At 49.7% G+C, this 13,825-nt stretch overlaps 5 protein-coding genes across 5 annotated transcripts; 1 reads left to right on the top strand and 4 right to left on the bottom strand.

The window, feature by feature from the left end:
- Window positions 1–1,510: 1,510 nt before the first annotated feature.
- J4E82_006344 (uncharacterized protein) lies at window positions 1,511–3,817 on the bottom strand (the record flags this gene model as incomplete). The annotated part of the gene is made up of 5 exons (XM_051732601.1): window positions 1,511–2,564; window positions 2,661–2,928; window positions 3,322–3,474; window positions 3,525–3,710; window positions 3,760–3,817. 5 exons carry the CDS (start codon window positions 3,815–3,817, stop codon window positions 1,511–1,513), a joined length of 1,719 nt encoding a protein of 572 aa, XP_051587551.1.
- Window positions 3,818–4,945: 1,128 nt separating this feature from the next.
- Window positions 4,946–6,989, top strand: J4E82_006345 (uncharacterized protein; the record flags this gene model as incomplete). Its single annotated transcript, XM_051732602.1, has 7 exons — window positions 4,946–5,194; window positions 5,243–5,376; window positions 5,422–5,708; window positions 5,760–5,965; window positions 6,018–6,092; window positions 6,138–6,552; window positions 6,853–6,989. 7 exons carry the CDS (start codon window positions 4,946–4,948, stop codon window positions 6,987–6,989), a joined length of 1,503 nt encoding a protein of 500 aa, XP_051587552.1.
- A 1,323-nt stretch (window positions 6,990–8,312) lies between these two features.
- J4E82_006346 (uncharacterized protein) lies at window positions 8,313–9,281 on the bottom strand (the record flags this gene model as incomplete). The annotated part of the gene is made up of 3 exons (XM_051732603.1): window positions 8,313–8,716; window positions 8,773–9,152; window positions 9,199–9,281. 3 exons carry the CDS (start codon window positions 9,279–9,281, stop codon window positions 8,313–8,315), a joined length of 867 nt encoding a protein of 288 aa, XP_051587553.1.
- Window positions 9,282–9,930: 649 nt separating this feature from the next.
- J4E82_006347 (uncharacterized protein) lies at window positions 9,931–11,554 on the bottom strand (the record flags this gene model as incomplete). The annotated part of the gene is made up of 3 exons (XM_051732604.1): window positions 9,931–10,064; window positions 10,118–11,518; window positions 11,551–11,554. The coding sequence occupies 3 exons, from the start codon at window positions 11,552–11,554 to the stop codon at window positions 9,931–9,933; spliced, it is 1,539 nt and encodes a 512-aa protein (XP_051587554.1).
- Window positions 11,555–12,618: 1,064 nt separating this feature from the next.
- On the bottom strand, window positions 12,619–13,563 carry J4E82_006348 (uncharacterized protein; the record flags this gene model as incomplete). Its single annotated transcript, XM_051732605.1, has 2 exons — window positions 12,619–13,331; window positions 13,380–13,563. 2 exons carry the CDS (start codon window positions 13,561–13,563, stop codon window positions 12,619–12,621), a joined length of 897 nt encoding a protein of 298 aa, XP_051587555.1.
- Window positions 13,564–13,825: the final 262 nt, after the last annotated feature.

Below are 13,825 nucleotides of genomic sequence, written 5' to 3' on the forward strand. Positions count from 1 at the left end.
CTTGCTCACCACTGAGCAGTCACGTGACTACGGCGTGGTTGCTGTGCCGCAATCCTTCAACTGTGCCGCTTGATCCTTCAAAGTGATTACGCTTACCCCCGTCTCCCCCTGGGTGCAGATCGTAACACCTAGGTACGCTAGAGGCGTTAGGTAAGCTCCTTAGTGTAGTGTTTTAAGAGTGGCAAAAAGAGTATAACATCTAACAGCTATAAACTGTGTGTAGAATGTAGTAGGTATACTATAACTATAATGCGTTTGGCTTTACAATACTCTAAAAAATCTAGCGTAAGGTAGCTAGCGTGGCCGTTAAGGATTAGAAGGCGCTATTGCTGGCGAGCTTTAGCTGCTGTGAAGCGTTCAAAGACCTGTTAAAGCCAGGCAAGTCCCAAATTATTATTTAACCATCCCGAAGCCGAGTGGGATACAAAGATTAGTGTTGTTCGGCCAACAGGTCGTCAACCTAGCTTAATTAAACCCCGGAGATGCCCTAATAGATAAGAGCGGGCGGCAATGCCTCTCTAGAAGCGCATACGCAAGCCGGCAGCGTTACCTATTCTCTGTTGCCATCCCTTATTGCCGCAGTACGCTCTCCTAACTTATAAACTGCTTTAGAGAAGATCCTCTTCCTGCGGTAGGCAATGCTGATAAAGAAGCCCTTCTTATCTATATTGTACGTGTTGCGCTCTTTAGTCTTATGTTCTTGTATCTTAGAGTGCAGCAAGTTAAAATACAACTTGTATTTACGCTTGTTGTTAGCAAAGTAACGCTCACGATCTATACTGGTGTCCTATTTTAAAATAAGCTTATCGGGATAACGGTGTTGAAACTGGGCAACCTAGCTATCTAAAACCTTATGCTGCGCAACTGCGCTGCTAAAATTCTTTAAAATAGACCTTGTAGGTGGTACTCCGTCTCTTGTTTGCCCTTCTACGAAGCTAATAAGCTTATCCTCTTGTTGTGGATTAAGATTTTGTTGATGTTCGGCTGCCTCTGTGCCCCAGGGTTGTTGTGTGCCCTGGTGCCTCCGCGATAACGTCGTTCAATCAACTCCGAATATTTTTACAACTTTTTAGTACGAGAAATTATCTCCAGCCTTACATAATTTAATATATTTAATTGCTTCTTGGATCGGGTCTATAGTTGTGGAGTTATGACGCGTTGCAGTTGGGATAGTTCATGAGGTTGCGGGGCTTCGGGTGGCTCGTTGACTGAACTGGCTCGTTGGGTGCGCACGGACTGTAGTGGGGTAGAGCGAAAAGCGTTATTTTGCTTAATTGCGATGCAAAACAAAACATAGTAACACATAGAACCACATTACCTAGCCGCTAGAGGATACGTCACGAGTCAGATTGGACACTGCACAGGAATCTTGATTGGTAGTAGTCATAGTATTAGTCGTAGTATTAGTCGTGGTACTGGTCAAAGTAATAGTCGTGGTATTAGTCACAGCAGTTCACCCCACCATCCACCTTCGCGAGATGCATTAATATCATAATACAACAACGTCCGCTCACTCCTCGAATGATTCGTCATACTTTCTCAGCACACTAACGTAGTCGTAGCCATCGCGCAAGTCCTTGCTGGTGTAGATTCCCTTAGGACGACCAACCCAGATGTTGCGAGGTAGAAAACGGCGGGGCTCACCAATATCGGTTGGCCGATCGAGAAGGAAATCGACCAGACTGTTAATACGCATAGTCGTTTGATCGCCCCACATGTTGACCCAGCAGAAGGATTCCTCACCATTGCACTTCATGATGCCCGATATCCGAATTCCCAGTCGCCGCGCAGGGTCGTTGACGAGGAAATAGCAGCCCCGAACGACACAATGGGAATGCATCTCTCCTTCTGGTGCGAGTTCACACTTCACACGAATGGTCGACTCGTCCCATCGTCGCCAGAAAGTTGTTCCAAAGAGAATGTATGCATAGTGAATAGTGAACATGCGATCTTCTCCTGCTCCCTTCAGAGTGCCAAAGCTGGGACCAAACGTTCCTCGGTAGATGTCCCCACGGAGCAAGCTTTGGCGTTTAGCATCTCTGTCGGACCACCAGCGGATGTCTGTGCTACGGTTCCTCATCTTTTCAAAGTATGCTTGCTTGATGGGATCGGGGGAATTCTTGAAGCGGTAGTACCCCATGTCGGGAGATTCTCGGAATGTAAGACCTTGTGCCAGAGGGTTTCGAACATTGGCTCCAAGCCCCAATTCGGAGTCTGCTATGCCCCTACCTCCTTCAGGAAGCATGTCCTTCAGGTCTGATTCCTGGAGTGACCGGAAGACTAGTGCTTGCCAAAGCTCCATGATGTTCAAAAGTCCTGCTGGGAGGAAATGAGGCACGAAAGCAGGGTCCAGCCAGAAGATCTCCTCTGCTATCTCGTGGTACTCGTAGTGAAGCGAGGGATGGGATTTTCGGTATGTCGCAGATTCGTGGTTGTGGTGTACGCGATGGTTGCAATTTATCGATTGACCAACATAACGACGCCACGAAGAAGAAGGAATCCGCATTATTCCGATGTACAGACCTGGGCCGAACTGCAGATGCGAGACGGCTTTCTCTCGCAGACTACAATGTAATTAGTACGGTATTAGTACTGTATTAGTACGGTATTAGTATAAGGATAGTGAAGTGATGATGCTGCTGTGTATGTTCGACACATACTGCTCATGGTCGTACAACAATCCGTCCTCGTAGTACTGGACAACCCACGGCGCGATCATATCTTTGCATTTCGTGATGGCGTCCTGAGGATCAGTAGTAACCGTCTGGTACAGCCCACGCTTGCTGCTGCTGTCCATCCACCTCGTCGGGATGATCTCGCGAATAACGTGCTCCAGGATAGTGTGAGGGTGATATTGAGGGTCGGGAGTCACCTTCTTCTGCTTCGACTCAGGTTCAGTTGTTGGGAGGTCAGCGGCGCGCTTCTTATCTGAGGACATCGCTATGTAGTCGAGACCGGTACGGTCGACATACGAGGTGTATCATGGATGAGAGAGTTGAGACCAAGGTCGAGGTTTGAAGATCTGAAGGTTTGCCACGAAAATTTGCGCTCCTTCCTCACTCATTACCTACGTGGTAGGCACGATCCATGAGGTAGGAATCCTAGACACGGGCAATAAAACAGAAATCCAGATACCATATGACTTATTAAGCTATAAATCGATAAGCTATAGGTTCTTCGTAGTTGCCATGATGTTCTTACTCACCCATACCCAATACTCTTCTCGAAGGCTTTGGACCGGTCTGAGTGCTAACTAGGCAGGCCTTGCAGGACGTTTACCAGCTCGGAAAGTAGGCTCAGGGTCCTCGAGAGCGCGCTTACGCCTTTCGAGCATATGTGCACGGCTCGCCTTGAAGTCATGCGCCTCAACAGCTTGCTGCCATCGACCCAGCTTTTTTCCACATCCCATCGCTGTTTCGATGTCAGATGGCAATAGCGTGTCTCTCTTCGCATTCACCGTGCAGAGGGTGGCAGCTATTGATGTTAGGACTAATACCAGACTAATACTATAGGGTCTGACCTACCTTCCAATACGCAGACTAAGTAGTCTTCGGCGACGTCCTGGACAGCCTGGAGGGCGGAGATTTGCCATCGAGTAACGTCGCTGCTGATGTCCATGGCGATCTCGCGGACGAGTCTCATGAAGACGATACGGGGCAGGAGCAAACCTGGCTGAATCTGGTAGTGACGGACTTCCTGAAACCAACGGGCTAGGTAATAGTCAGTAATAGTCTAATATTCATTCGTTTATAGACGTACGGATTTTCTCAGTAGGTGCAGGAGCCTTCTTTGGGTCGAACAAGACAGCCCTTGCCATGCGGCCTTGAAACAATTTCTTGTCGTGTTCATTGGTGGTGGGGGCTCGCTGAAGGACCTTATGGTTTCTATGACGTTGTGTTCGCATCTGACGGACCGAGAGAGGATCTACCTGGGCTGATCGTGGCGGAAGTAACGGAACATCGGCCAAGTTTGAGGCGATCATCTCGAAGCTTAGCTTGGGGCGAGCAGGGCGGTCGAAATAACAACCCGGGAGAGTCTTTCGAGCTCCACTAGGGCTAGCATGGGTACCAGGATCTGGTGCGAACTGTTGACCACACACTGAACAGAGTTAGCACAAGACTAATACCAGACTAATACTAGACTATTACCAGCCACCAGACTAAATAAAACTGATGTCGTTCTACTTACACTTTCGAAAGATGTCCATAATCGGCGTAGTTGTGGAAGTAATGTCTAGTAAGGGTGTCGGTAGTGTTATTTAGCAATATAAGATTGTGGGTAGAGGTAGAGGAGAGGAACGATGGAGGTTGAGGATTGTAGACGACCTGCCAAGACATATTGTAAGCAAGAGCGTGGCGGTAAAGGCAGAATCAGAGGTGAAGGTAAAGGTGAAGGTAACGGTGGAGGTAGAGGTGATGGTAAAGGTAAGAAGGAAATCCAATATCGGTAATCCTACAAAAACGCAGCTGCAGAGGTTTGCTCGTATATTACTACAACTAATTTTACACTCACAACAGCAAGGTAAAGGAGAATATATTGTAATTAAAAGGACTAAAACTAGCATTATAACATCTGCTAGCAGGTTCAGCAAGTAAGAGGGCACGGAAGCGACTTCGACAGAGGTAAGAGAGAAGCAGGGCGGGATTATATTCTGAATAATAAGTGAAGGTAGCCAGCACGAGACTTTCTTACGTCAGAGTGTTAGGCAGCCGCCGTTCACATGGAGGTAACGGTAGAGAAACTGGTATTCACCGCCCAAATGTGGAGAAACCACGTGGGAAAGACTAGCAGCCGCTAGCGCTACTATATAGTACGAGCGTTCTCCGTCCCTCCATCTGCTACGACTCCTCCATCCCAGTTCTCGAACACACCACGCCCTCACGAACTATTACCGAGACCGCCCAGACTAATACCCGAGCTTCTCATCCACACTCTACGCTACAAGATGGCACCCAAAACCAAGATCACGCCAAAGCCAAAGAAGCCTGCGCCAGAGCCTATATCTGACGAGCCTCCCAGCGATGAATCCCCATCCGAGGATGAGTTCGAGGACAAGGAAAAAGACCCAGCTAAGAACACATCTGGACCCAGAACGTACTCGCAGAACAAGAACACTATGAAGAACCAAAAGAGAAGACAAGAAGCCACAGGCACACACTTGAAGGAACTCAAAGCCCAGACTGCGAGCAACACTGTAAGTCAACCGGTGTAATACGAAGACTATTACTAACAGAGGTAATAGGCTATATCGAAGTTCGTCAAGGTCGTTGTCGATGCTGTTCGTCCGCTAGTCGAGAACAGCTTCACTGAATCGGAGCGGGCCGAGATAGAAAAAGCCGTTAAGATCCAGGCCAAGAATGTCCAGCTTGCAATTCAGTACGTGCGAACGCCAGTCTGGCATTGAATTCACTAACCAAACAGGTTTGCCAGCGGTCGCCACCCATCGCAGGTCTTCGGCAGCAACCCTAGAGCCAAGAGAACGTACCTTGATAGCCCTGACAAGTACTATGCCAGACAGCTTATCGTCTTTGTCAACTTGATGCCGGTCACCCCAGAGTTCACGCATAAGTATCCTGGCGGCTGGAATGCCCCTGACTGTGTTGTGCCTTACGCGAAAGACACATACCATGTTGATAATGGTCTCATGAAGAAATTGGCCGCCGATACAGACGCTGACTTCGATTGGGATGATACGGAACTTTCGAACCGTAAGCTGGGTATTAGTCCAAGTAATAGTCATTGACTAACAACAATTGTAGTTGGACAACCAATCACTGATGAAGAAGTCGAGGCTATCACGTACGAGATGAACGAAAATGCTGCTGGGCGCATCTCCAAGCAGCTGTGGGCCGAGGTCCAGGCATATTGGGCGATTGTTGCTCGAGGTGCAGCGCACAAGTTCAACCTCTTGGAGCGTTCGACCTGGGACGAGTACGTGTATATGATGACGAACGGTCGGTTCAAGGTTTGTGATATATGCTAAACTACTTCACCAACCACGACTGAGAAAGTTTTAGACGTATCTTCGGTACCTCGACCCCTCTCACACCGGCAAAGATGAAGAGGATCTGTCGATTGAACCGCAGAACAGAGTAAGTGGGTAATAGACTAGTATTAGCCAGGACTAACAGTGAAAGGCTGCGGCGATCCGTGAAGCATATAATACGAGCATATTCCATGGCCACTCTGGCGCCAAGATCATGGAGATTGATGGCGACTCCAACCTACCAATCCCACCAATATCCGTCGCGTTCTCCCGCATAGAGCGTGTCTGGATTGGCATCGTATTCCTCGCGCAGAAAGAAGGACAATTTGTGGACAATGCCATCCAGGTCGCCGTCAAGAACCACCCCCTTAGTCTACCAGCTCCCTTCGATGCTCAGAGACTCGATCCTCGTCGTTTTGCGGTTGAGTCTATTGAGCCTGATGAGGCTTGCAAGTTTCTCGTGGAGATTTGCCAGGAAGATCCCCCTGCCGACGAAGACGACCTCAAGTTTTTCACTAAGATGCAGGATAGAGGTTTGGATTTGGAGAGAGGCGATGACGACAAGTGTGAGTTGAGGATTGGTGCAGCGGTAGTCTACAACTGACCTATATATAGGGGATGGCGCGCCTGCTGCTCATCTAGACCTTGGTAAGAGTAACACCAAAACAACTAGGAATCTCAGCTAATTTATCCTTATAGAGAAATACTATCCCGGTATGTCCTCGGAGAACTGGACCGACGACGACGACGACGCGTCGGGGTGCTACTATGGCCTACGTGATGTGCTTGACGATAGCGTCACTAACCCAACGTATATCTGTAAGTTGGTATTAGTCTGGTATTAGTACAATGCTGACCCAATCAAGCCAGCGACAGTGACGACAACGGCGACAACGGCGGAAACAACGCCAGCGTGGATATCTTGGCAGGTCTCGATACAGGTCATGACAATGCTCAGACCGATGGCAAGACAGGAGGCGGCAAGGAGAGGGATAGCGGTTAAGCGGCCGGATACTCTGACGGCACCTCACGAAATGAGGTTGGCGGTCAGGCTACCAAAGCTCACACTGCCAAACCTAACGATTTCGAGGGAAGGTAGACGTTGAGTGACAGACGATGGAGTCTTTGATCTGGCTGCAGAGACGTAGTCCTCCTGGACAAGCAAAATGGGAGGCCTTTCATCAACATGAAGGCAGAAAACTGTAGATAGGGTGTAGGCCATAGGCTCCCTGATCAACAATCTACTTGAATCAGGTTCCTTGGTCGTTTTCAACATTTGAGCCCTCCTCTGCACACCTGCCGTGCGTCACTCAGCCACCTCTTTAACCTCACCTCTTAGTGATATGTAGTCGCGCAGACACATCGTTTTTCTTGCGCACACTACAAAACCAGTTGAAACTGCTGTTGTGCTTGATTGATGCTAATCAGAAAATTTGTAGTGTAAATATTTACAGTTTAAATTAAGAAAGTGCCTGATGGTCCAACCTGGCATGTGGGACTGGTGAAAATTTTGCCGGCCAGAAAACGAAACGGTTGAGTGTTGAGTTTGGGTGGTGGGGTAAAACTCGACCCAGAAAACTCTGCGCTTATCGTTCCTTCTCCTGCGCCCACCGCTTTTGGTTCAATCATATTCGATATATTGTTTTTAAATCATGATTTTATATCGGTCCTGTAGTGTATGTTTTCCAACTTCGCACTTCTCGCTTGCCCCCGCTAATAACCATTCTAGGTAGCGGTTATCACTCCGGATTCTGATCTCAAAATCAGTGTCTTCCGGCAACCCCGGTTCGATTCCGGGCAAGACCTTTTTTTTTTGCAAACGTGTGTTCTTTTTGCTTCCTTTTGCACATGGCAGCGTTGTAGCGCGCACTTGGGTGTGGGTGGACATGCGGCGCGTCATCTGCCTGTGTGACGCGAAGCGGTGCTTTGGGCACGAAGAACACCATTTTGACAACAGCCCTTCGAACATGGAATTTAAGATTTTTGTTAGGCCTTCTACTCATAGGTGCGCATTTATACAGACAGTGTATTTGCTAGAGTGTGATTAAAGTCTTGCGTACAAATCAATAAGAACGAGCGTCTTTGTGGCGTGTAATAATTGCAAAGACAGTTGATCGTTGCTTCCGTTTTCGAGACACTGAATACTCAGTTCAACAGCGCATCTCAGCATTGAGTAATAAACACAAAAACTCAAGAACAATACAACATTTGCTCTGGTCGCGATGAGCCGAGTCTGGAAGCATCACGCTGTAGTGCAATAGAGGAGTAAGATATGCTCGGTTGATATAACAGTACAATGCTGTTGTGTCATTGGTCTATTTCCCTTTCAAGCTTTACCGCTACTACCACAAATGTCCATCCACCTCTCCGTCTCCTTTTGTATGACCTCTATCTGCATATCAATCAACTTCGCTAGGGAAGTAGTTGGCGCGTGCTTCCTCAGCACTTCATTCCCCACCTCAAGTAGAAGCTTGTTGACATTCAGCTTGATTGCGCCAGATCGTATACATCTTTGCATGACTTCAGCAGGAAAGTCATTGGTGCCGTGTAACGCGACCAAGACGCGCTTGTTTATCTGCTTGTCTATCGCTTCGAGGCGGTCGTAGTGTAGTTGTCCCTCCTTCGGACCAGCGGGGCCGTAATCGCCGTGTACGTTTCCGATCGATGGGGCTAATACATCGATACCGGCGTTGATGAAGTTGTCGACATCTTCAGGCGATGTGAAGAGCGCTGTGCAAAGTCAGAAACGGAGGAAGTTTATGATGGTCGTCAGTCTAACGGCATACCTTCAAGATCTCCTGTATCGGCGATACCATCTTCGCCACCTTCTATCCGCCCGCTCTCTGCTTCTACAGCGATGCCTTTGTCATGACACTCCTTGGTCAGTATCCGAGTCTTCTCTAGATTCTCGGCTTCATCGTAATGCGACATGTCGACCATGACTGAGTCGACCGGTAGCGTCGCGATGATCTCTCGGATGTGCTCCACATTCTGAGCGTGGTCGATGTGTAGAGATAGAGGTACTGCTGCGGTTTTTACGGCATGCGCGGCCGCATGGGCGAGAAGGGGCAATTGCTTGAGGGTCGATGGGAATAGCTGAATTATCAAGGGCGATCGCTTCGATTCCGCCGCGCGAACGAGGGCTGTCAATTGCTCAACGTTGTAGCTGGAGACAGTCAGAATTGTGAGTGACGTTTACAGTAGCTTCGTACGCGATTGCAGCCATTACGCCATAATTGCCTTTTGCAGCGGCATTGAGTATTGCTAGTGTTCGATTGTCTTTGGTGACCGCCATGATGGATGGTAACAATATGCACTTTGAAATGTCTCAAATGTTTACTGATGTGCAGTGCTTGAAAGACATCGAGCGCATAGAGTTCACGCGATCGGAACGGTTTCGGAACCGATGTTGTATTGTTTCTCTGCGGCATGTTTGGTTCGGGGAAGCCGCGGCCCTCAGGCTCATTGATTGGTGGTCGTGCCGAGGATCAAGTATGACGTTGCGGAGAGGCGAACGGTACGTCGGCCGGCTCACTGGGCCCCAGCCGACGTGCCTCGTAACGAGGCACACGTTCGACTGAACAAGGTGATTAGTATTCTATCATGCACCCCGCTTCTACCCCACGATGCAGGGATTTATGCCACGGCTGAGCGGTCTCCACATTGTGAGTTTTGTGGAGAAAGTACACTCGAATTCAGGGCGTTCTCCGTTGCGCACCGACCCACAATAGCCTCGCTACGTGGTTCTTTTGCACCGTTTTGCTTTTTCGGAGTTGTGTACAGATGAGGCCTCCTTCATAGAACCACTGCGTCACAGTGGAGCCAGAGCGATGGGCCAAAAGTCCGTTGCATACGGTTCGATGGATGCAATGATAAGAAATTGACATGCATATGTGGAGAAAGGTTCAGATAGGATGACTGTATTCGGTACGATCGATGGAAGGTCATGCTTCAGCCCGCCAATAGCTGGTAAGATCGTTGAGTAGTGTCTTCGGTGGGAACTTGGTGACATCGAGCGTCTGGTCGAGGAGGTTCAAGATAGCTGTTTGCTTGACGGGTTCTTGAACGCATAAACCAGCTGAATAGTGTAAGCATTATTTCGAACAACATGCGTGATGATATAGGGCTTACCAGCATAGATGGACTTGAAGTTCACCATGGCACTTGGAATTTCTCTGCCTTGGTGTGCCATCGCAATGCCACAGATCATGTCTACGCTTTCGTCCAGGCTACGTTGTCGAATCCGGAATTCGTCGACACCTCCCATTGAAGGCTGGTTGATGAGAACTATGATTCTCGCAAAGTGAAACGTTTGAACAGCAGCTGCGTACGAAGGAGGGTGAATCCAGATGGGCGCAAACATGGCGCCAGGTCCAGGTGGCGGTCCTCGGTGAATGGGATGGAAGGATACTGGGAGCGCTCGATGCCAATCTTCCAGAGCTTGCAGGAGCTTTCCGGCTTGGTCGATGCGAGTGTTCAGGTCGTACTTCTTTTCGTTTGCGGCAAAGTCTACACATCGCCCACATATGTACACAATCCGCAAAGCCAATTCGTCCGGGCTTAGGTCCATCAAACGCTTGGTCGGTCTCCAAATAGTTAGAACGCGACGTCCTTCGCGGAATGCGACCCAGGTATCTTGACGTATCCATTGCCACCAGGCAGCTCTCCGAAGTGGGTCTTTGGACTCTCCGTTGTTGTTTTGGCTCCTCTGTATCCAGAATATACCACGCAAATGTCTCTCCCAGGCTCCGTTGCTGTATTGGCCTTCAGAGTCCCACATCTCATAGGTACTAATGAGAATAGATGTTGATATAATCTCCCTAGACCTATTGTAGGAAGGGTAGAAAAGATTCTTCGACAGGTACTGCAAAGTCTCATAGTAATATTGTGTTCCCGCCTGTAGCAGAGGACTTTGAAGGTTCCTCATCCTGCCGTCGTCGCCGTCCGGGGATGGGTCTTGTATGTTTAACCGACAGATTTGTGGCTCATTCAGGAGTGCCATGTGCCGTGCCGACACAGCGAGTAGAGACTTCATGAGGCCTACATTATGGACAGCCAGAGAAGGAACAGTTTCCGTAAACTGCCTGGAGGGGTCGTTCAGATCCAAAATAGGACCAATCACAGCAATATAGTGTTGAAAAAGCACGAGCTCATCGTCAGACATGGGTATGGGGTTGATTGAGTTCCATTGCTCATGTGCCGACGATTCGGCTTCTAGTGCTTGCTGGCTTGAGTGTAGCTGCGGGCCTGAACCTGGTGTATCCGCGACAGGACTTGACTGTCTGGACAAATTGTTCCTGTCTAGGTCAACATTGAGGTTGTACTTGTCAATGTTGTTGATGGCATCCTCGGCAAGCAGGTCGTAGTAGGCCAAAGGTGCCGAATTTGGCGACGGCAACGAGTTGATGACGGTCGACGGAGAGTCGAACAATAGCTCAGGAGAATTGTTCCAGAGCTGAGAATCGATATCACCTGGAATTGGTCGTCTAGCAGGCCCTGGCGACGTGGCAGCAGCAGAAGAGCCATCTTGAGCTGGTGAAGTTTCTGATTGAACAGAACCAGACGCATTGCTTCCCGTGCCGCCAATGGGGTCATTTGGCGACGGCCACAGACATTCTCTGTCGGATTTGCTGCATGTCGCACATCGTGGCCTCAGCTCGTCACACTTCACCCTCCTTCGTCTGCAGGTAAGGCTGTCCAAGTTAGCCGGCGGTTAACCAAGAGACCTGCAGCATGTAACCAATACAGAGCTAGCGAACATGACCGTTCAAAGATACAAGGCGGACACGTGCTTGGGGAACAGCTTACCATCCGGTGGTTGTACGTAAGCCCTGCAAGCGACGGAACCGTCGAATCAGTAAAGGCCTCACACCCAGTCAACACAATTAGACTTACTCGCGCTCGAGATGGACGGGGTTTGCGCGGCTTAGGATTGCCTGTTGACGATGCTTGCATTACGAATGATGTTGCGCATGCTGGTGGAACTTCGCTTGGCCCTTGAGGATCCGCTTCGCCGGTTAGGCCTGCCGTGGGGAACGAGGCTGGGGCCAATGGGAAGGACGCTCAACTAGCCCAGGATACCACAGCGCATGCAGAGCCCGGATTTCTGATACCTCGCGGAGTTTTGCAGGATGATCTGACGGTGGTTAGAGAAGGGAATCGTGTTCACTCTGGAAAAGGCCCGCGGCGAATACTCCCTCGAAGGCCCCGCGCCAGTCCAAAGCACTGTCCACCACCGGCTGATTTTGGGAGGCCTAATGTACATGATACAGGTCCTGGAGCATGTCTGATAGAAGAGGAGCAGCAATGTCCACTCGAAGTATCAGTGGATTCACGATGTATACAGGCGGCGTGCAGCAAAGGAGACGTGCTTAGTCAGTTGTGGCTGTTGCGCATCCCGGGTTACAATTTCGTTTTCTTGACGTGTCGCCTCATCCTTCTCACCTGCACGACATGATCGACACCACTACGGACATCGACAACAACATCGCCATGCATCACTTGACATCTTGCAGAGGAGGGAAGCATTTTAATAAACTTTGTTGAATTGGTCCTAACAAAACCAAAGCCAGCCGGCAGTTACAGACTCCACCCAATGCAGTATAACGCGAAGAAGCAACAACAGAACACTTCTACCAGGCGCCGACAATGCCCGCAACTGGGATGTCGATACCCGTAGTGTAGCTGGCACCGTCTGAGAGGAGGTACACATACGCACCGCCAAGTTCACGAGGATCGGCCAATCTAGGCATACCGCCATAGTACTGCATCTTCAAGTTCCAGTCGGGCGCCCTCTCGACATAGTATGTCATCTGTGTGCGTACGAAACCCGGCGATATCGAATTCACACGAATGCCGTGCTTTGCCCACTCCATTGCGAGAGTATGTGCCATGTTGCGGACAGCGCCCTTTGTCCCTCCATATGGTGCTGACGGTGCTGCCCTGTTTGGCCGGTACGATGTCATGGACGCTGTGAAGACGATCGAACCCTTGATACCAAGCTCGATGAATTTCTTCGCGGCTGCCGTTGCGCAAAAGTACGCGCCAAAAACGTTTAGGTTGAAAAGCTGTTCGAGCTGTGGGCGATCGAAGTTGAGTGCGGGCTGATGTTTGGTCATTCCTGCGTTGGCGATCATGCCGTCGATACGGCCCGACTGGGCAACAATCTGGTCGATGGCCTTCGTGACGCTTTCTTCAGATGTGACATCGCAGTGCAGGTAGTGTACGCGCTTGAGATTTGCCTTCTGCAGCGCCTGGAACTCCTCACCGGGCTCGAAGAGGTCCAGGGAGTAGACTTCAGCAGCATCGTTGGCGAGGCATACTGTAGCGAGGCCGAGTCCAATACCTGCAAGGTCAGCACTTGTGTCAATTCTCGGTGTTCCTCTCTACCAACCTCTGTTTGCCCCGGTAATAGCGACTACCTTGCCCTTCAGAGTAATTTTCCAGTCAAAATCTTCTTTTGGCTCTGTAGTAAGATAGACAGGATTCTCGACAGTCTGCTCAACTTGACCGTTGTTGGCGTGCCCGCTGGCAGGCGCTGTCTGGTCAGATTGCGGTACGATCGCGGAAGGAGACATCTCCGATTGATTTCTACTGGTGTAGGTTTGGGGAGTGCGGCAGGTCTGGCGAAAGAATGGAAAACCGAAATGATGGAGAGGCAAACACCACCTGGCTGGCACCCCGCATGTTTAAGTACATCTCACACACCCACCCCACAAGAAACTGGTGGCAACGGAGTGTGGTTGATCGGTACCAAATGCTCCCCACGGGCGAGAACGATGCGAGCATGGTCCACAAGGCAGGGATGCTGTAAAGACTCGGTTCAACCATCTTCGCAGG

This window comes from Alternaria postmessia (assembly GCF_024291825.1).
Source record: "Alternaria postmessia strain BMP 2775 chromosome Unknown scaffold_37, whole genome shotgun sequence".
In the NCBI taxonomy this organism is placed as follows: domain Eukaryota; kingdom Fungi; phylum Ascomycota; class Dothideomycetes; order Pleosporales; family Pleosporaceae; genus Alternaria; species Alternaria postmessia.